General features: G+C 38.9%; 1 protein-coding gene across 4 annotated transcripts in view; it reads left to right on the top strand.

The window, feature by feature from the left end:
• ZNF451 (zinc finger protein 451) overlaps nucleotides 1-20,909 on the top strand; it is a 1,506,235-nt gene that overhangs the window by 1,205,355 nt on the left and 279,971 nt on the right. For 3 of the 4 annotated variants that reach the window (XM_044063345.1, XM_044063343.1, XM_044063344.1), the window contains one exon: nucleotides 5,595-5,675. In XM_044063345.1, coding sequence (XP_043919280.1) covers nucleotides 5,595-5,675 — 81 coding nt within the window. Of the gene's footprint in view, nucleotides 1-5,594; nucleotides 5,676-5,887; nucleotides 6,058-20,909 lie in introns of those variants that run through there. The other variant, XM_044063346.1, reaches the window with a different exon arrangement.

Below are 20,909 nucleotides of genomic sequence, written 5' to 3'. Positions count from 1 at the left end.
AAATGAAGTTAACTACTTCAGATTAAGAAGTTATGTACTCACCGTAACGTTCCATCTGAGTAGATAAACTTAATTTGTCAGCAACTATCCCCCCTCCTTCCCCCTGACCTTCAATTATTCACTTTTGCTGTCTTCAGAGGTGACATTTGAAATTGGTAAATCTGTAGCAGTTGCTGCTTGGGGGCAAACTTGATCTGAGGTCATTCAGGGTTGGCAGGGGTTTATGGGTAGAGGGAGGAGCTCGGATCTAAGCTGTTGAAAACTGCCGGCTCGGATCCGAAGTCGGATCCGATACCCACAGGTTGCTGACAAATGAAGTTTATCTACTCAGATGGAACGTTATGGTGAGTACATAACTTCTTATTCCCGTTTCCCAAAGGGGAAGAGTTTTTATTCAAGAATGTTTTTGGTGCCAAGGAAAAAAATACCTGGAGACCAGTTCTTTATCTTTCTTTCCTAAACCAGTTTGCGATGTTGCCCAAGTTCATAATGCTTTCACTACACTTTTTACTCCTCCTTCCTTATTTGAGTTATTTTGGTAACCTTAGATTTAAAAGTTGTTCATCACTTTATTATCCATCCGTACTTCTGACGTTTCTTAAAGTTTTGTGTGTGTGGATGACATTATCAGTTCTCTGCCTTACCCTTTCGGCTGTCTCCTATTCCAAGAGTGTTCACAGTGTGTCTAGCTCCAATTACAGTGCATTGCAGGCAACAGGGTATCCACATTTTTTCCAGTGATTCCCTGCTTGCTAAGTAGAGATCTTTTCTCCCCAGCTCATCTGCAGAGTTACAAACACGGCCTGCCAACCAAATTCTCATGTCCTCGGGGAAAGTTTTAAGAGCTTGTTCCCTCACCAAAAGGTCTGACGGTCTTTCAAAAGTGGTGACCTGACACCCACTCAGCCACCTATGGAAAGAAGTGCTTAACTCCGCAATATAATCACATACACTTTCATCTGCCTTGCATCTATGTTCATGAAACTTTTTTCTGTAAGCTTCACGTTTTAACACAACAGTTAAGTAAACAACATTGTTTTACTCTATCATAGTTTAAACAATCGGCGTCAGACAATTTAGAAACCACAGTTACAGCTTTACCATGGAGTAAAGGGGATCAGGAACCATACCCGAGAGGTCTTATTCAAGTTTATACTGTTTACATACTCTTTCAAATGTATGACTAAAACTATCAGTCATCCCTCCCCCCACTGCAAATTCTAGAAGAAATTTACTGATTTTTATTGCTTCTGGGGTCCAGGTATTCCCTTCCCCATTACCTCCATGACCCTGACGAAGAGTCAGCATCTCCCTCTCGTGTTGTTGCTGCTTCTCTTGTTCTTCAGCCTACAATTGCAGCAGTCTCTCATTTTTTTCGATTTCCAAATGCCGCAGTCTCTCATTTTCTTCTATCTCCAAACATTTTGCCTCCAGTTCATGCTGACACTCCAAACATCGCAGTTCATGCTGACATCACTTCTTCTTTTCTTCAGCCTCCAGTTCAAGTCACTCTAACTCCAGACAGATTTTTAAATCATCTCCAACACTAGACTGGTTGTCCTGGCCACTGGTCTGCACTGTAACTGCTATTTAAAGTTGAAATCATTTCCTCTTTAGACCGGTTGGCATGCACCATTCCTTTGGCTTCACACACACCTTGACCAACTGTTTTTTGTCAGCTTACCATAATCCTCTGCCGACATCTTTGCCTGCTTTCCTTGACTAAACTGACAAAAATAAGTAAAACTGTTAACAACAAAACGGTGAACGTTTACCTTGTGGCTGCTGAGAGTACACACACCTTCAGTGACAACTGCCCACAGGCTATTGAAGTTCAGTTAATATCCAACTTCTCTGCTACCAATATGTGATGACTTCTCTTTACCCCAGGACCAGTAATCAAGGAGCCCCAATCCTCACCACTGACACTAGTAGTCACTAAAACAGGAATGGATTTACACAGTATCTTCAAATGCAGCTCTCTTCCTCAAGCACAGTTTCTACCCAAGAGCACACCAGGAACACGCTTCAGACCTATGACTGGACTCTGTCTCTCCAAATCCCAAACAACAAGACTTACTTTTGGAGCACTGTGTCCCAGTTCCAAATAACTAACACACCCACATGTGGGTATTTGATTTTCACACGCGCACACACAATCCTGGGAAAGGCTGTCACAGATTTACTAGCTGTGCCCCTTTCTGTCCAGACAATAAAGAAACTACGCTGCCACCAGTCAAGTCACTATCAGGCTGTTAAAAGGGTATCCAATTATACTGAGTAAAATCCAAGCTGATATAAATGGTAGAGTGTAACCCAAGCAGGAAGTCTTTTCGGAGGGGCCAGGGAGTTAAGATGAGCACAAGTACTCTCAAGATGTTAAAAGTAATCTCTAAAAGACCAGCCACAATAAAAGGTATAAAATTTTTAATAAAAATAAAATAGAACGCATGAGAATATTAAATATCCAAGTGCAATAAACACCCGAATTTCAATCACAGGAGAAATAAAAATAACATTTGGATGGATTCAAGCAGATGCAGGAAAAACAATACTTTGCTAATCTCACTGTATTTCCTGACCAAGGAATAACTGTTCCCTAGCTAACTTAATTCAGCAAGGCAAGATGAGATGCTTACTTCCACTAGGCAAGTGATGAGCTTCCAACTTATTGATCTGAACTCCGCTAACAGTGATAACTGTCACTGATTTTTATATCTGGTTCCAAAGAAAACGAAACAAGCTGCTTTGTGAGTACCATCCTCTCAGTGCTACTTCTAGAATGTCATCACATTTGATCACCTGACCTGTAGTACAGTACACACGCAGCTTTTCTAAGATCTTTTGCAGTATTTGAAAATTATAAAAGTTTCAAAAACTTCTACTCTTCCCTTCCAGAATTCTTTGTTTAAACATAAACATTTAATCAGTTATAATAACACTGTTGATACATTTTTAATATAAGCATAAGTGGCACAAAATCACTTATGCTGGCATATGTTACACATGTGCTTCCCTATTCTCCCTGGCACAGATGGCAATACCTCACATCTTCACATGCATCAAATTCTGTTACTGTGATGACTTGTTGTCCTTACTTAATCCTGTATACCAGCATATATAGGTTCATAGGTGTTTACTGGGCTAACGGCCACAAGGACCATTTTAAGCCTAGCCATACATCCAAAATCTCTGATAAGTTCTGATACCCTTGATAAGTGTAAGCCTGGGCCTGGGAGATGAACCATTTACAGGTTACTTGTGTCCATTAGAGATATAGGTGCTAACCCAGGGATGAATTTTTGGTTTCCCATCCAGTTGTCTAATTTGCACTTGAATTGAGTTAGGGAGGAACTTTGCTTCACAAGGATGAGGGGCCTGTTCCATAGACGGGGGTAGTCTCTGATACATACTTATCTCTCCAGCAGGTCCTGTTTATATCACAGGCAAGGTTTAAGTCTTTAGAACGAGTAATTCTGGTGCTGTTTGTTTTATGGATATGCAGGAGGTCCATCAGAGTGGGGTCTGACAATACCCTGTATGCCAGGCATAGATCTCCCCTCAAAAGCCTGTAGGACACAGAATGCAGGGATAGGGCTTTGAGGCAGTCTTCATAGGCCATTTTACGTACACCCTGTATCATTTTAGTAAGGAACCTCTGTGGACATTGCAACTGTTTGATATTCCTGCTTAGGTACATACCAAACGGGGGCATTGTACTCACTGATAGGTCTGAGTGCCGAATACAGTGGAACAATGACTTCCTTTGTCTTAGATGCCATACCTTTGTTTGTAAGTTGCGCAACATAGAATAATTATCTCACCCCTTTAGATACGTGATGATCAAAGGCTAGATAACTATCTCTGTGGTTTCCCCAAGTCCTTGACTACTGGGACAAGTGTAAGAGGTGTGTTGTCAATATGATAGTTACAGGGATGGATGACTTCCCGAAGGATACTATTATGCATTTCTTGGCATTTAGTTTTAGTCCATGGCTCTGACACTGTGTCAGCCCCCTCCTGGAAAACATCTGTATATCAGATTGTCATCACATTTTGTTCTACTTTATTACCACAAGAGTATATTTGTGCAGGTTTCGATCTTTATTTTAATAGTTAACATTTGTCATTGTCAAAATCATTGTACTCTGGTACTTGTGTTTATTCTGTGACATTTATTATTCTGCTGTCTGCAAAGTCAACAGAATATGCATTAATTTCATTAAACTGTAATTTTATTTCTGAAGTTTATCCCCCCACCCAATGATCTCCAGTGAAAATGGGCTGCAAACTACTTGGATATCACAATAATCAAAACTTAAACAGGAATGCAGAATGATGAAAACTTATAGCATGAGTTGTAATGTGTAGCATTAGCCCTACATTCATAGGATTTTCATTTTGTGTCTGGTGTACAAGACAGCATTTCCTTCAATTTAGTGGTACCTTTTTGGATTTTTAATCACTGTAATTCTGCATGTGCCAGGCCTTTTGTTACTTTGCCATGTGTGCATGACTTTATAGACATTTTCATATTTAATAGCTTTAGTTTCATGTAGCAAATGAAGGAATTTATGCAGTGTTACAAATTCACCCTACTCCCTGCACTTTTTATTCTTTCTGCATGGTCACACAACCTTAAAAGATAAGTGAGCATTTAATTGTTGAAGAACCAGCTATTTCCTTTACTCGTGTCATTAGCCTAGCTAGGGTGGGGAGAACACAACTGATGTAATAAGACATGAAAATAGGCTTCCTTTTTTATGTTTTAACACTTTACACTCTAAGCATTTGAGAGGTGCAAAGTACAAGAAGTTTTTGAACAAAAGTAGACAGAGAATTCCAGAGCTGCTAATTTATGAAGGCAAAAGCTATTGGGCACATTTAACACTTTCTCAGATGTTCACTTTAATTGTGGTTAAGCATAGTCTTGAATTTGTGTTTCAAGAGGCCCTTTAAACCACTGTTTTTCATGAAAGATAAAGCAGGTTGGTGCAAGAAAGATATGGTATAGGTAAGCAATATCAGCTGTAGCATCACAAAGCAGTTGTGTGAATGTATATTGGAGGCTTACCATGTAGCCTGTCATTAAGGTGAAAATTGAAGATGTGCCCATTTCTTAAGTCTGTTTGTGAAATGAGTTAAGAAACTCCTGAGGCACAGTAGTGTTAGAGTTAGTCTGGGGAATGTGACCATGAGTTTCACTCGTCCCTATCAGTTGGTCAAGTTTTCAGAAACTTGAAATTCATATAGTCAAGACCACATGATCAAAGTGTTTGAAAACTCTAAGCTTTTGAATGGAGATCGCAGTACAGTGCGGATTGGGAAATTTACACTTTTCTTCACTGTAGTGCAATGTCGGAGTTGGTATATTTAATTTGCAGGGGGTGTGCGGGGTTGCCCCCCTGCAAAAAACAAAAAAGGTAGATTTGGGGGGGGGGGGGCGAGGGTTGTTTTTTGATGATAGAGTTTTCAGAAACTTGATCATATGGGCTCCAACCGTATGAATTTCAACTTTCTGAAAACTCAATCATTTGACATACCTGAGTTTCACACCCCTTCCAAAAATAAATTGTAGTTTTGCTTTGTTACAGGTGTTCAGGAAGAAGAACTCCAGCTAATACTAAAACAAAGTATGAAAGAGGCTGAACAGAAAATGGAGGAAGAAAAAGAAGGTGCATTATGATACTTCTCACTTGGACTAGCTTTCTTTATTATGGTGTTGGGAATCGTTAGTGCAGTTGAAGTGGGACACTTAGTTTTTTTTCAAGCTTGTGTGTAAAATGCTTAACACTGAACATATCTGTTAGTCATTGTCCCACAATGTAATGTTTTGGAGAGGAGGGTTAATTGCACAGTTAACATTATCCTCTGCCTTTTGCTTTAGATGCAGAATTGAACGAAGCTCTCAGGCGAAGTCTTGAAGAGATGTGAATATACACTTAAGTCTTCAATTATAAATGCCTTAGGAACATGTTTTCTGAGAAAGAATGGCCTAAGTTGTATGGTTGCATTGTAGCAGCTGCTGAATAAAACTGACGCCAAAGCTTCATGTCATTTCTTGCAGTGGTCCACTTAAGATGTAGCACTTGATTTCTTCCAACATTTTGCTCCGTTTTTCTTTGCATTTGGAAAGATGCAGTGTTTGCATCCCTTACAGTAGTGAGGGTAATTTATTATGTCTTCTGTTTTTGAAGACCCCCTCCTCTTTTTTTTTTTTTTTTTTTTTTTTTTGTACAGATTTCATACATGAAATGTCTTGCATGTGGTCTGGGGTCTTGCTTCTGGCAAGTGCTAGTCAGTAGTCCAGAGTCTCCACCTAACATCACCAACTTGTGGGCATGCATGCAGGCACACACACACTGCATTCTGCCCAAAAAATTAGCAGTGTTAACCTCAGAAATGGCCCTCAGAGAATCCAGGTTATTGCTGAGTTATTGTTATGTTACTGTCAACAGAAATGTGTTGGCTCTTGCATCAATTTAACTTTTGATAAACCTGCGTTTAATTAGTAAATGTCTAAAATATTCTGTAACTTATATACCTTTTAAGTGTATTAGTGAAATGCTACAAAAAGCATCTCACCTCTAGGTAGTTGCCTGAAAGTTTTAGAAAGCTAATGATAGCTCTGCAACGGTGCTATGTTCTTAATGGCTTTCTAATAACAGATGTTTTTTTCCTTCTGAAAAATTAGTCTAGATTGTTGTTTGAGAGCTGTTGACTAGCTTTCCTAGTCTTTGGAGAAATGTTAGCCAGTGAGTCCTTGCTGTTGTTGTTTTTAATCTCACAGCCAGGTGGTATTCTTCACTAAAGACATTCATGAGTATTTCCTAAGAGCCCTTGAGTTTCCCTCAAAAACCTCTCATCTTTGACATCAGAGGCATGTCTCATTTTCCTCAATTCTTTCTTTGCAATATTATTTTCATTCGGACTAGAACTTTCTCTTTTTTTTTAGTTTATCATTTGTAGATCTAACTATTGGGACCTTTTTTGCACTATAATATTGTAGAGGTACAGATCAACCACCAGAGCAACCATTTTGTTACTACTCAAGACAAAAAGACAAGACAAAACTACGATATTGTCTGTCTTTTCAGGTCCACACGTTAAGACCTGCTTGTGCCGTTTGATCTTCAGCAAGATTGCAGTGGCTTGGTGGGATAACATCCTAAGGACGGTCTTGTTGAAAGGTAGATAAATGTTCCAGAAAATGCCATTTACTTTCATGCTTGGAGAAGGATGGTGAAAAAAGAGGCACTGTGTAGATAAACCATTAGGGAGCATCCGCCAAAATATTGTGGAATGCACCTCACTGCCTTAACAGATGACTAGCTGTTCAATTGAAATGAACATTCATGGAACACGGTGTGTATATACGTGTGTGCATATATATATATATATATATATATATATATATATATATATATATATATTTATATGCATGTATAAAATCTTTATGGTGGGAGTCATTCACATAGTTGAAAATTCAGAATATTGAAATATATTTAATGCTGACATAAGCAATTGAATAGTCAGATGACCAAAGTGTGCCGTCATTACTTTGTGCAAAATGAGGGCACAGTGGGGATTGGGAATTTGCCATTTCCCCACTGATGTCTGAGCTTGGAATTGTGTGTTTGTGTGTGTGTGTATATGTATGTGTGTGTATGTGTGTATATATAAATATATGTATATATATATATATATATATATGTGTGTGTGTGTATATATATATATATATATATATATATATGTGTGTGTGTATCTATATATATATATATATATATATATATATATATATATCTAAATATATATATATATATATATATATATATATATATATATATATATATATATATATACATACATACATACATACATACATACAGAGAGAGAGAGAGAAAATATAGAAAGTGTACACACTCCCCTGTTAAAATGCCAGGTTTTTGTAGTATAAAAAAAGAGACCACAATAAATCATTTCAAAATTTTTCCCACCTTTAATGTGACCTATAACCTGTACAATTCAATTGAAAAACGTATCTTTTAGAGAAAAAAAAATATAAAAAATAAAAAGTGTACAATAAGCTGGTTGCGTAAGTGTGCACACCCTTAAACTAATATTTTGTTGAAGCAGGGGGATGAAAGTGCAAGGTATCTTCGACAATAAAAGACCGGTACAAGCACATAAATATGAGATACTTGCTGTCATCAGGGTATTCAACTCGCTGAGTCACCTTTGGTCCCTGGACCACTTTGAGTCGTTACAAACAGTATCACAGTGATGTGGTATGTAAGCACGGGGGAACCAGGACTTAGCCAGTATGCAGACTAGCTATATTAGCATGGGATGTAGCTTTACAGCACAGTTCCGCTCTACAGGCTTCCTACATTCTGTCAGAGCAAAACTGTGTGGCAGACAAGCTAAGCAGGACAAAGGCAGACCCTCATGAATGGAAAACAGATCGGGTAATCTTAATCCATCTGTGGGGAGTTGCTCAGGTAGACCTTTTTGCTTCATCACTTAACAGTAAGATGACAAAATTCTTCTCCAGGGCTACTCCATTCAAGTAGGTCTAGAAGACCGATACCTTTCCTTGGGCAGAGATGTTTCTGTATGCTTTTCCCAACTTTCCACTGATATCTAGGGTAATTCCTTAAGATCATTGCAGTGAGTCCCTTCTGGCCCAGGCAGCCATGGTTTCCCCTTCTTTTAGAATTGGCCAGAGACAATTACCACAGGCTTCCTGACAGACTGGATATAGTTACACAAGAACAGGGAAATTAGATGTATCCCAACCCCAAACAACTTGAACTGACAGCCTGGCTGATAGGTTCTTCACACCTTTTAGGCACCTGTTTTCTGTGGAAATGCGGCAGGTACTAATGGAAGCAAGAAAGCCTGCTACTACGAAGTCATATATTGGTGATTCAGGGCTAGTGTTTTTGTAGTTTTTCAATATTTTTGTGAGTTGGTTTCCTTTGACCTGTCTTACTCCTCTGTCAGGGTCCAGTTGTCGGACATTTCATCATGTCTGCCCATGCATCCCATTTTTTTCAAGGCATTTTCATGCCAAAATGTTTTTGAAAGTGGTATTGTATAAGAGACCTCCAAGAAAGGCGATGGCTCCTCCTTGGGATCTTAATTTTATGTTAGAGCAGCTAAAACTTGCTCCATTTGAATCATCTCATCTGGCTGACTTGAGGTCCTTAACATTGAAAACAGTTTCACTGGTAGCACTGACATCTGTAAGAAGTGTATTTTGAGTTGCAAGCTCTTATGACATGTCAACTTTGTCTCATTTTCCAGAGACCTGGTTCCCTTGAGAAGTAATTTATGCCTAAAGTAGTATCCGAATTTACTTACTGTCAAACTGTCCCTGTCCTTGTGTTCTTCCCTGAGCACAAAATGAGAGAAAAGGGATAGTCATACTTTGGATATCCACAAACAACTTGGGCACTATATTGACAGAAGTAAATATTTCAGAACTTCCAATCAGTTGTTCATTTCTTGTGAAGATAAGAAGGGACAACCTGTGTCAGACTATTCCCAAATGGTTGTCTCCGGCCATTACCTTTTGTTATTCCCTCCACAACAAAAGTATTCCAGGCAGAATCACTGCACATTCTACCAGGGCCTTGGCTTCTTCTATGGCTTTTTGGAAAGGGCTGAACTTGACATATTCTAGAAACAGCAACTTGGCTCCTCTGTACATAGTTTTACACAGCACCGCTAGCTGGATTCCTTCTTCAGGTCCATCTCAAGCTTGACTAGGACCATTTCCCAGGGGCTCCTGGCCCCTTCTCCTTCCACCTCCCAGCTGTTCTAAGCTATGGTAATCTACCCATATATCTTAGGCTAATGTAGCTATGATCAGTATGAAGAACATAGTACAATTGTGTAGGTAACCTTGCTGTAATAGTAGATGTTCAAATGATCACTGCTGCAGTAGCTGCAGCCTCCCTCCACCCCCCTTATTTGTTAGTGTGTGTTTTATGCCAGGGTGAGGACATTTTTTTTTTTTGTTGCTGCTGCTGTTCCCAGCAGTGTCTTAGGGCTCAGCTTCCATCTTCTAGTTGGCATGAAAGGAACAAAAGGACTCTATGCTCAAACCTGTCTTTTCATTCAACTCAGTTCGAGGTGATGGTTTGAGCATGAGGAATGTGCCTTGAAGCTTTGGAAGCTGTCCAGCTGTTATATCCTATACAGGATGTAACTTGTATAGCTTAAGCAACTGCAGCAGTGGTCAGTCAAACATCTACTGTTATGATAAGTTTGCTGCACAACTGTGTTGTCCCTTAACTTGCTGGGGGGGGGGGGGCGTCCGAATGCAGTAATTCTTGTGCGGGGGGGGGGGGCGTCCGAATGCAGTAATTCTTGTGCAGGGCTGTGCTAATTAGTACGAAGACCATTTCTGGTTTCCAAGGCTTTCTGCATCTCTGTTTAAAAGACGACTTTTCTATCCGACTTACTAAAAGACTGTTGAAAGTTTCAGTCAGCATGTTGCAGAGGACATTTTGATCCCGACAGCCATTTTGCCTTCTTCCAGGTCAGGCCATTTCCCAGAAGAGACCCTAGTCTGTTGCACACTGAAGAGGGCCACCAAGCATTAAGTCATTTTATCCCCTGGCTAATGCCACCTTTGTTGCCAAAGGGGAAATTTCCCAGCAGTTTCAGTGCTGACCGTAGTTCAAGATTGTGTTATGGATCCACTGATTTTGTCCCAGCTTGGAGATCCTTGGCAAAGATAAAGTGGGCGCTCATTGTGGTCACAGAGTCGCATCTTACACCTGCTAAGTCCATTTGCAAAAAGGCCTTCACTCAGAGAATAAGCCATTTTTGCTGAGCTCTTTGGGCCTATGCAGTGTATTTCTTTTAAGTAGCTGTGAATGTTGTTGTCGTCATTGTAGTGGAGCTGTGTAGCTTTTTCACTTCCCATCACATGATCATTAAGCCATACATTCCGTATTATCCATCGGTTAATTCAGAAATCTAAGGCTCTGAGCTGTTAATGAGCTGCTTCCTGTAGTAAGTGTACAGGGTTTGATTCCCTTCACCTTCATTTTGCCTGCTGGGTTACTGTAAGCAAGTCATTTGACCAGACATTGCTCTCTTCACCTTTGAAAAGGGATGGTTCATTTGGCTTACCTGGTTAAAATGCTAAAAAAAAAAAAAAAAAATCTGTTAAAACTGGTCTGTACCAAGTCAGACTACTGTGATTAAATGAAATCGGTATAAGCCTAGATGCTACTTTTCCAGTGACTGAAGAGGTTTTTTCCCCCCTTTGAACCAAGGCTGGAGTTTTCCATCTCTTTCTAGTTCTGAATGGAATGAGAGGTCTCTTCCCATTTTGCACTTCAGTGACTTCACAAAACATGCAGTACATCATGTCCTGGCTGATGCCTGTCCAGAGGGGGAGGGGTCATGCCTCTAGTACGGAATAGCACAAGCTAGTGTTACTAGATGTAATGGATGCATTTGGCACATCTGTATCTGGGCTCTACAGAAGAAGCTCTTCTTGAGAGAACACTTTCAGTAACAGAATGTTGACTTTTGGTCTGCTCTTTGCATCCATAGTGTTCACCAGGGTTACCAGTCGTCATATTAGACCTTTTCAGCAGAAGTGTCCCTGTTCTCAAAAGCACAGGGGTGACTGGTTCTTTGTAACTTAATCAAGGGACTTTCCAGGTAGCATTCATTGCTTAGATAGATGTTCCCGTGGTTGCAGGCCTTGTGGATCTCCATTTTCATACCCATATAATTGCTTTTATCAAAGCAGTGTTGTGCACACTTTGTCAGTTGTTTCTACTTGTAGTTGAGGCTCAAGAGGTCAGGATCTTCCCATCGTAGCAGATGCATCATATGATCCAGATCCAGACTTTTCTGCAACCTGTGTTAGCATTATCATGTGGCGAACATCGTACCATAATTTGCAGTATTTAGACAGTCTGTAGTAGTAGTAACGTCTCAATGACCAGGTGCATGTATCTTCTTAAACTAATATTAGGTAAATCGTAATCGCATAACTCTTAATTAACATAACAATGTTCTGCTCTACAAATGTGTATACATTTTAGTGAAATGTTTCATAATTAAATGATATTCCTTATGCATTTCAGTAGTTTTCCCATCTGTAAAGGTCACCCTGTATTTCCTAAATATTGTCACTACAAATATTTACTGAAACAGATACCGCGGTGGTTGCAGCGGTAGTGTTGCCTCACAGCAAGAGGTTCTCCCGTTCGATTCTCGGCTGGAGTGCGGGGAGTGCCTTCTGTGTGAAGTCTGCATGTCCTCCCCGGGGTTGGGTGGCGTTCGAAAGACATGCGTATATGGGCGTGCCTTCGTTGAAGGTTGGACGTCGAGCTGGCACCTTGGCATTCGTGAAAATCTACTGCCAATCATTAGTGGACCGGAGTTCCGTTGTGGCGATCCTTAACCAGGAAAAGCCAAAAGACAACAACAACAACATTGGGTGTAACATGGCTACTAATTGTATAATTAAGCAGTAACCCATGACTGGGTGTGGGTAATGCTGCAATTAACCATGGTTGGTGTGTGGTTCAATCACGAGGGCAAAGCCTGAGTGATCTGAAAAAGCCAGCCTGGAGTAAATCCAGCATTACTCACACTAAGAAGTGGATTATTGCTATTATACAATGATATTATTTAAGGGGGAGTCCAAAATAGGGACTGATTGTATTGTTTTTATAAACTTTGAAAGTTACAGGAATGAAAGGTTTTGTGTTGGTATGCATTTTCTGAAGGATATGAAGCCTAAGCCTAAATTGTCTGCCATTATTTAATGACTTCCATCCCCATAGGCTTGGCAGAAAACACATTTTTTAATCAGGAAAAGACCAAAACTATGAGGTAAGAATCTGGCCATTCTGAAAAAATGCAGGCATTTGAGAGGTGTGAGAGTCTGCTGAGATGTAGGAGGGACATCACAGAAATGAAAGAAAAATTAGGTATGTTTCTGTTACTTTACTTTCGCAGAATGTGCCTGATTTTTTTTTTTTTTTTTTGTATTTTGCTCTGCTCTCCATAGCATATTCCAGTAGAAAAGTCTGTCTGCTCAATGGCTGTCCAATCAATGTGCTTGTTTTTGAATAGCAATGAGCCATTATTGTATAATTAATATTTTACCATAGATGGTATCCTCTGAATAGCAAAAAGAAAAGTTACGATATTCAAAATCTGTTAAATGCAGATCAGACCTGCCAAGTCTTGAACCTAGGGCCCTGTACACCCCAGTCAGAGAAATATACCACAACACCAGATGCCTCTTTATTGCTACTCCTAGCTTAAAGAAGGAAAAAGAGAAGAAAGGGAGAGTTATTATTCATTAATCTGTCTATATATGTGGTTAATATTTTTGTTTATCATTTGCTGACCAGGGTAGACGACTGAGGCAAGTGGAATGTTTTCAGCCTCAGCCCAGCAAGGACAAGTACAAAGTAATAGTAGACAAATAAGTAGTTTCTAGTGCATGCGAAGAGTACCAGTTCAATATCCAGCATGCAAAAACATAGCCGCATGTTAGAAGTCTGCCTTATAGTGAGTGTCTGTCTATTACAATATCTAGCATGTGAAAACATAGCAACATTGTCGGTCTGCCTTAATGAGAGTCTATCTATTACAATATCTAGCATGTGAAAACATAGCAACATTGTCGGTCTGCCTTAATGAGAGTCTATCTATTACAATATCTAGCATGTGAAAACATAGCAACATTGTCGGTCTGCCTTAATGAGAGTCTATCTATTACAATATCCAGCATGCGAAAACATAGCAACATTGTAGAAGTCTGCCTTAAGTAGCAAGTGTGTATCTGTTACAATATCCAGCATGTGAAGATATCAGAGTATTCTGCCTTAAGAAAATATAACAACATTGTGGGAGTCTATTACAATGTCCGGCATGCAACATCATCATAGAAGTCTGCCTGAAATAGTCTGTCTGTTACATTATCCAGTATGCATAAAATAAAAGTTCCAAACAAGTACCCTTGACAGGAAAGTACAGCAGTCATTCTTTGATGCAAAAATCCAAGTTTAATTCACACAAGCAGCTTCCAAGGTTTAAAATCAAAGCACATAAGGCATATGCTAATGTCTGTGGTGGTTTCTGTTATATCCTAGTTGCTTCCATAGGATTGTGGAATGCCAACATTCATCCATTCCAAATGACTTAGAGAGTGGCAGGGAATGTTTATAGTTCAAATTTCTATGCTTATACCGATCATTGCTTCTGCAGATAACAAGCAGATGTTTCATTAGACCCCAAAGTAGTCGTGTTCAACAAACAACAAGTCACCTTGCCACTACGAACTGTCGTCCATGTTATTAAAAGTCCCATAGATCTTGTACCTTGTTACATAGTATGCCAAAATGTCCATCAGTATGTGTCTGGGCTTTCCATTTTAACTTCCAAACTTTGTCAGGCAGTGGCAAGCATTGCTCAAATGCCATCCCCACCATATTTTCTGCAAACTCAGCCCACTCCATCTTTTTCATGTTTTCCATACATTCTATCCTGTCTTCACCCACTTTGCCTTTTCTCTCCCATCTTTTGTCATACACTTGTACATCACCCTTGTACCGTAGCTTTGCCTTTCTGTTTCTGCAGTTTCAGGAACCGAAAACACCACAAAGAGCAAAACCAAAGCTCCAAACCAAAGAAACAAGCAACAGAAGGTTCTCCAGTTACTTTGTTGTATTCCAGGGATGATAAAAAACACCATTTAAAACTAAGAATTTTTGTGAAAATAAATCTCATTGAAAACTCCATTGCTTTTGCCCCTGTTGATGCGACTTCATCAGAATAACATCTTACACCAATCCTGTCCTTATTTAACCTTATTGCCACTCGTCTCGTTAAAGTGACAAGTGCCTGAAAACTCACTCTGGTACATGCAGTTTGTGTTGAATGAGCATTTTGACTCAAAAACTTCAGCAACTACAGTTTACAAAACCAAAATTGTTCTTTAAAAATATTAATCTTTTTTTTTTTAACTATTAGGACCCCCTGGATGTTGCACACTAAACACATGTCTATGAATGTGATTCTTTAATATATTTGTTACAAAAAAGTGATATAAACACTTCCTTTCAATAAATATTATTAAAATCTACAATTCTCCAATGTTGCCTTCCATCTTAAAACACTGCTGTTAGAAACCATCTCATTTAAACTATAATTACCAAATTACCACTGACATTGATCCCCCTTTTTTGTGTATGAATACATTATCTACAAAACAAGGAGTAGAGTAAAAAAGCAACAAATGAACAAAAAGTTTCACTGGGAGCAACAGTGTCTCGGATGCAGGTTTAGACGTTTCATTATTTTAATTTAACTTTTTCAGAATCTAAAACCCATTAACACTCAACAAGACTTGTAGCAGTAGAATCACAAGACCATAACCAGCCAGTCGTGTGGTGCTTTAACAAACTGAGTCGTCTTAAAGCTAGAGTTAAAAAAAATGTTACTTAAAACTGTTAAAATGTCATTTTGCCATAAAAACAATATATAAAACGTAGAACAAATATGTACATATAAATTATACCTCAACAAATAAACTCCTGACTACAGTAATCAATTTCCATAGCCTTTCTGCTAGTAAAAAACATTTGATGTTCTGCAACGCATTAAACCCTGGACTTCTGTCTGCATGCAGTTTAATTTGCCCCTGAGATTCATGGCATTCTAGTATTACATTGAAACTGCCTGAGAAGTCTTTAAGACTGACAATATCAAGAATGTAAAACTGAATTTTTTTGAAATTGGGACAAATTTAATGAATGTTTAGCTAAGGAATTACCCAAGTCTCTTTTCCTTATAACTAGTGTGTGTTCATAAATTCTCCGTGATAGCTTCCTGATGGCCTTAGCCACATAATTTGGACAGGAATCATACATTGCTAAGTATACCACACCCTGGGAATTACAGTCGTATCTACTCTTGGACCAAAGGTTTAATTTAAGTGCTCTGACATGAACACTCAAGGTGTTACTGATGAACTGGCATTGTTTACACCTTACACATTTATATGTGCCTAGTGTTCCATCTCTTACTAAACCTGGAGAAGAATGGCTTTCTAACATGGATTTCACATTTTGCATAGTCTTATATGTGAAAGATGGATTGTCCCCAAGTATTTTAACTAGTTCCCCATTTCTTAGTATGATTTTCCAATTCTCTTTGAGTATGTCCCTTATTGGAGATATATCTACAGAAATAGGAAGTGGAAATGCCCTCTGTAATGAACCAAGGAAGCCTGTTTAGACGTCGGTGTCTCTCTCATGACCAAAAGATTTTCAGACCAGTTTTTATTCAGAATTGGTTTTGCCTGGTCAGATCCTAACAAATTTACTTCACCTGTAATGTTAGTCAACCAGTCAGTGTTGTAACCTTTAACCTGAAAAAAATTTTAAATTTACTGGGTTTTTTTTTTTGTTTATTCAAAAGTAGCTTCATCACTGGTCAGCCTACCAGGGCCGTCCTTAGCTGAAATGGCACCCTAGGCGAAGTAGTGCTCCGGCACCCCCTTACCCCCTACCCACAACATACTCACAAAACAACCCTATTTGAGCCACACCCACAGGTAAGTCACTCCCCAAGAAAGCCACTCCAGTAATTTCCTTAAATAATTTAAAAGGATAAGAAGAAAAAGATACCTTGTAATGTAGTTAAACTGCAACTGCCTTTGTGTACTTATTTCCTACTTTAAATACCAGAACTGGATCATAGTCAAATAGGGCCCTAGCAGGGTAATAGATAGCAATCCCCACCCTCCAACAGCAGCCCCCTCCCCAGCCATTCCCAGTGTTCCATTACTTGCCTATTTCTCACCAGTTACCATACACATTGTTCAAATCTATCAGTGTGCATACTGTTTTCTTATTTACTTCCACAATGTTTACAGATATTGAAATAAAATAACACAAACTCAGATAGCCATTTGCTAAACAAACAATACAGTCTTGGAATGAATACAGATTAAGCATGAGCTGTAAACTTCTCTGCCCTTGAAACAGCAAAACTCACATTCATTAAAATAGCATGAAAACCCAGATTCATAGAAAATGCATCTGGCTAGTGGGGGATTGTTTAACTTTGGGCTGTTTTCATAATAGACTACTTGCACACATTTTTTAGGGCCATGCATACACGTATTTGTTTTTTGATTCATCTTCCTGACTGTGTTAAATTATATTCCTTATATAATACAGCACCACTTGTTAGAATTGGTTTTAAATTTGTAGTTATTAAACATTCTTTTAATAAGCAATGAAACAATGTATGAACCAATTAACTACCCATTTCAGAAAATTTCAACCATAAAAGGCCACTCAAATCTTCTGTAATTACAATCCACCAGTATCACTTGATACACACAATCTCTGCAGAAGTAAAACCATCTGAATAATTCTACATTAAAGAAATCTGTAACTAATGAAGAGGTTGCTACTGACAGACAACTTTACATTTTAATGTTTTATCTATAAATTCAGTGCCTGCTGCCCTTTTGCATCAGTTTGTCTGCTGTTGCTGCCATCACTATATCCTTTTTCCTACCCACACCACCCTCATGCTACTTACCCTCTCTATTTTTCTTATAAAAGGGTACCTGTCCCACAATAAAATACATCTCCTCCCCTACTGCATATCACTCTTTCCTTCTCATTGTCCTTCTATATGTTCCTCTGCTTACTCTTTCCTGCTTTCTACAGTCCTATTCACCCAATTAGTTTCCATTTTTAATGCAAACATAGCACAGAGTTTGCTGTTTAGACATTGTTTAGACATTGTTTGAGGTCTCAGCTGTGCCTGGAATGGTATGGCAATGTATGTATGGAACTGCATCATTGTGAATGGGCTGTGTGTACACTAATGAGCCTAAGTCATGTGACCTGTTACAGTACTATCCAAGTTTTTACAGTATTCATACTACCTCTGCAAGTGAATTGCTTACTTATGTAGCTCTAGCACTGACTTGTCTACTATTACAGACTTAATCACTTGTGGGCCACTTTCCTCAGTTTTAAACCTATTATTTTTTGTTAAGCAGATGTGCTATCATTTTTTTCTGAATTCTGGTTATAAAATACATTTCATATAATCTTTCTTGCTAGAGTGAAATTCATTGTTTTCATAGCCCAGATCTAAATAGAAATAAGTGCCTCGGTGACATAAAACGAAAGTGTAAAGTGCACATACAATAAGGTAGTCTGTATAAGGACAAAATAAATAATGTGATCCTTAATCTGAACTGTACTGACAATATGCAGTTTTAAATTATATCCTGAGTTGTACAGATCAACAAAGTACTCTGAAGGGTGGGGTAAAGGTGTGGATTTTTCAAGTGCAAGATACTAGGTAGAACAATCATTCCTTGAAACTCAAAAGTATTTCTGATGATCATTTAAGTGGTTTGGAGCACTAGCTTAACAATAAGTTTTTACATATGTAACGTATATATTTAATAGTTCTGTGCTTAACCTGAAGACCTTTTACCCCTCAGCTGAGTTATGGGGATGCTTTTTTGTCAGTCTGGGATGGTAAAACCAAAATAGGGCGTCACTCACGCCATCCTTGCTATAGTTGTACCAAAAAACATGCATGAAGCACATAAATGTGGTCTACTACAACATTAAGCTATGGAGCAGGCACAGTGCTATAGTGAGTTCTGTATGGCAAACATAAAATGTCTCAAGATTTGTCTGACTAGAAGGCACTACTGTTTTCTAAAAATAAAGAGGTAAATATGCAACTGTGCAGTGCATAAACTAATACAATAGTTAAACAACTCTAAAAACTTGCAGTTACAGATTTTGATCTGAGTTGTCAACAAAAGTAAGCAAAAAGAAAGATTCTTTCACTTCTAAAATATGGAACTATAAATTAGGTACTACAGCTATAAAGGAGCTTTAATATTCACACCATCTCCATCCAGTTCAAATAGCTCAAGAAAGCCTCCTTTATTTAACTATATTACGGCAAAAGTAATAGCCAAGTATTCTGACCTTAAAGTAGCAGGCTGCCAAAGCTGGCCACAGAAAAGAAAGAAGAAAGGGGAATGACATAACCACTACCCCATTATGACATAACCACTACCCCATTATGACATACCACTACCCCATTATGAAATAACCACTACCCCATTACATCCATTCAGAAACATGCCGTGAGTTCATTTATATCCTCAGCCATAAACTGGTAGCTGTTCTACATGCTGTATGTTTGGACGGCTTCATCTGGAAGTCATCGAAGGACTCTGAAATCCAGGGCCAGGCATCAGGAAAACAAACAATAGGAAACAATACAGATGGCTAGGAAAACAACTCTCATTAAATCAGCACACAAAACTTATCTAGACAACTTTTACCTGAAGAGTAGAAAGAGATTACCCTAATCATCACCTCCAGAGCAATTCCTTTTGAACTCATGCCTAAATATCTGCCCTGTCTCTTAGCCAAGCAAAGCTTCTAACAGCCACATGGCATGCCCATCAGATGAGACTCTGACATTACCATGTTAACCTGAGGATCACTTTCATCTTTGTATCACACGCAAAGACCGGAAAAGCTCAAGAGAGATTTTAACATATCTCCCGATTTTTTTTTTTTTTTCTAGATGTCGCTAAACAATAAATGGTGATGTTCACGATCCTGTTGCCAGTCTCTTCCATCTCCACAGGTCTCAGCAAAAACAAAGACACAAGCACACAGTTCACACAAATTAACACACACATACTGTCTAACACAGCAACACACACACAAACGCACACTCATAGCAACAGAATGACTAATTTAAATTACATACAGACACATATACACAGACAAACTTTCCCTCACATACAGAAACGAATGGCTTAACTTACACATAGACTCACACTTAACACTTACCTTATATTAAATCTGAACAACCACACGTGCACCGTGCACGCATGACCTTAACCCCTCTCTTCACTGAACTAATTTAAATTCCGCGCGTGACAACAGGTTTTTTTTTTTTAACTTGCTGAAGCCAGCCTCCTGGCCAACCTGAAGCTATAAAAGTGGGAGGGCGCCCAATGGTATTCTTATTTTGCAATCTTCTCGGCGCCCTTCAGTCAGAGATAAGGCACCGAGAAGATTGCAAAATAACAAAAGTACAGTAATTTAAATAAATAAATACATAAAATTCTGCCCTTTACGAGGCCGGCTGTACGGCGCCCTAGGCGGTCGCCTAGTTCGCCTGTGCCTAAGGCCAGCCGTGCAGCCTACTAAGTCTAATGAACTGACCTTAAAATGCATCCTTTTTTGTATGATAGGGGTGTTGATTGCTTTCCCAAACCCACTCTAAAAGTAGACTTTAGGAAAGAAGTACTAGAATTTATAAAAAGAAAGAATTGGTTAAATTATTCTTCTGTACCGCTCCACAAAACAGTTGCATTGTCGATCAACCTTTTGTAGAACACAACCATTTCAAACAAAATGTGGGATTTAAAGTATATCTGTTCCCACCATGCCATCACAAGATTAGCAAACACTGGGCTGCTCTCACTCCCATAGCAACCCCTGTTTTTTATTGGAAATGTTTACCTTGAAACACAAAAAAGTTATTTTCCAAAACAATTTCAAGCAAAACAAAAATGGTGTTGATTAAGGTGCTGTCAAAATCAGTGAATCTAGTGAGATCAGTTCTCACAAAGTCTATACCAGTGTCTTGCTGAATGCAGGTGTGTAACAAGACCACGTTCACAGATGCAAAAAAAGCACCCATCTTCTGTTACCTGAATGTCACAGTAACTCTAAAATCTCAGGGGTCACTTGGGTAAAATTCATGGGTTTAAGACATGGTCTAAGAAAACAGAGATTTGTTCGGTTTTGTAGTAATTGGCCAAAACACTTGCCCGAAAT

Source organism: Protopterus annectens, chromosome 2.part1 (genome assembly GCF_019279795.1).
Source record: "Protopterus annectens isolate FY-2018-M chromosome 2.part1, PAN1.0, whole genome shotgun sequence".
In the NCBI taxonomy this organism is placed as follows: domain Eukaryota; kingdom Metazoa; phylum Chordata; order Ceratodontiformes; family Protopteridae; genus Protopterus; species Protopterus annectens.
This window is presented reverse-complemented; position numbering and strand designations above follow the sequence as displayed.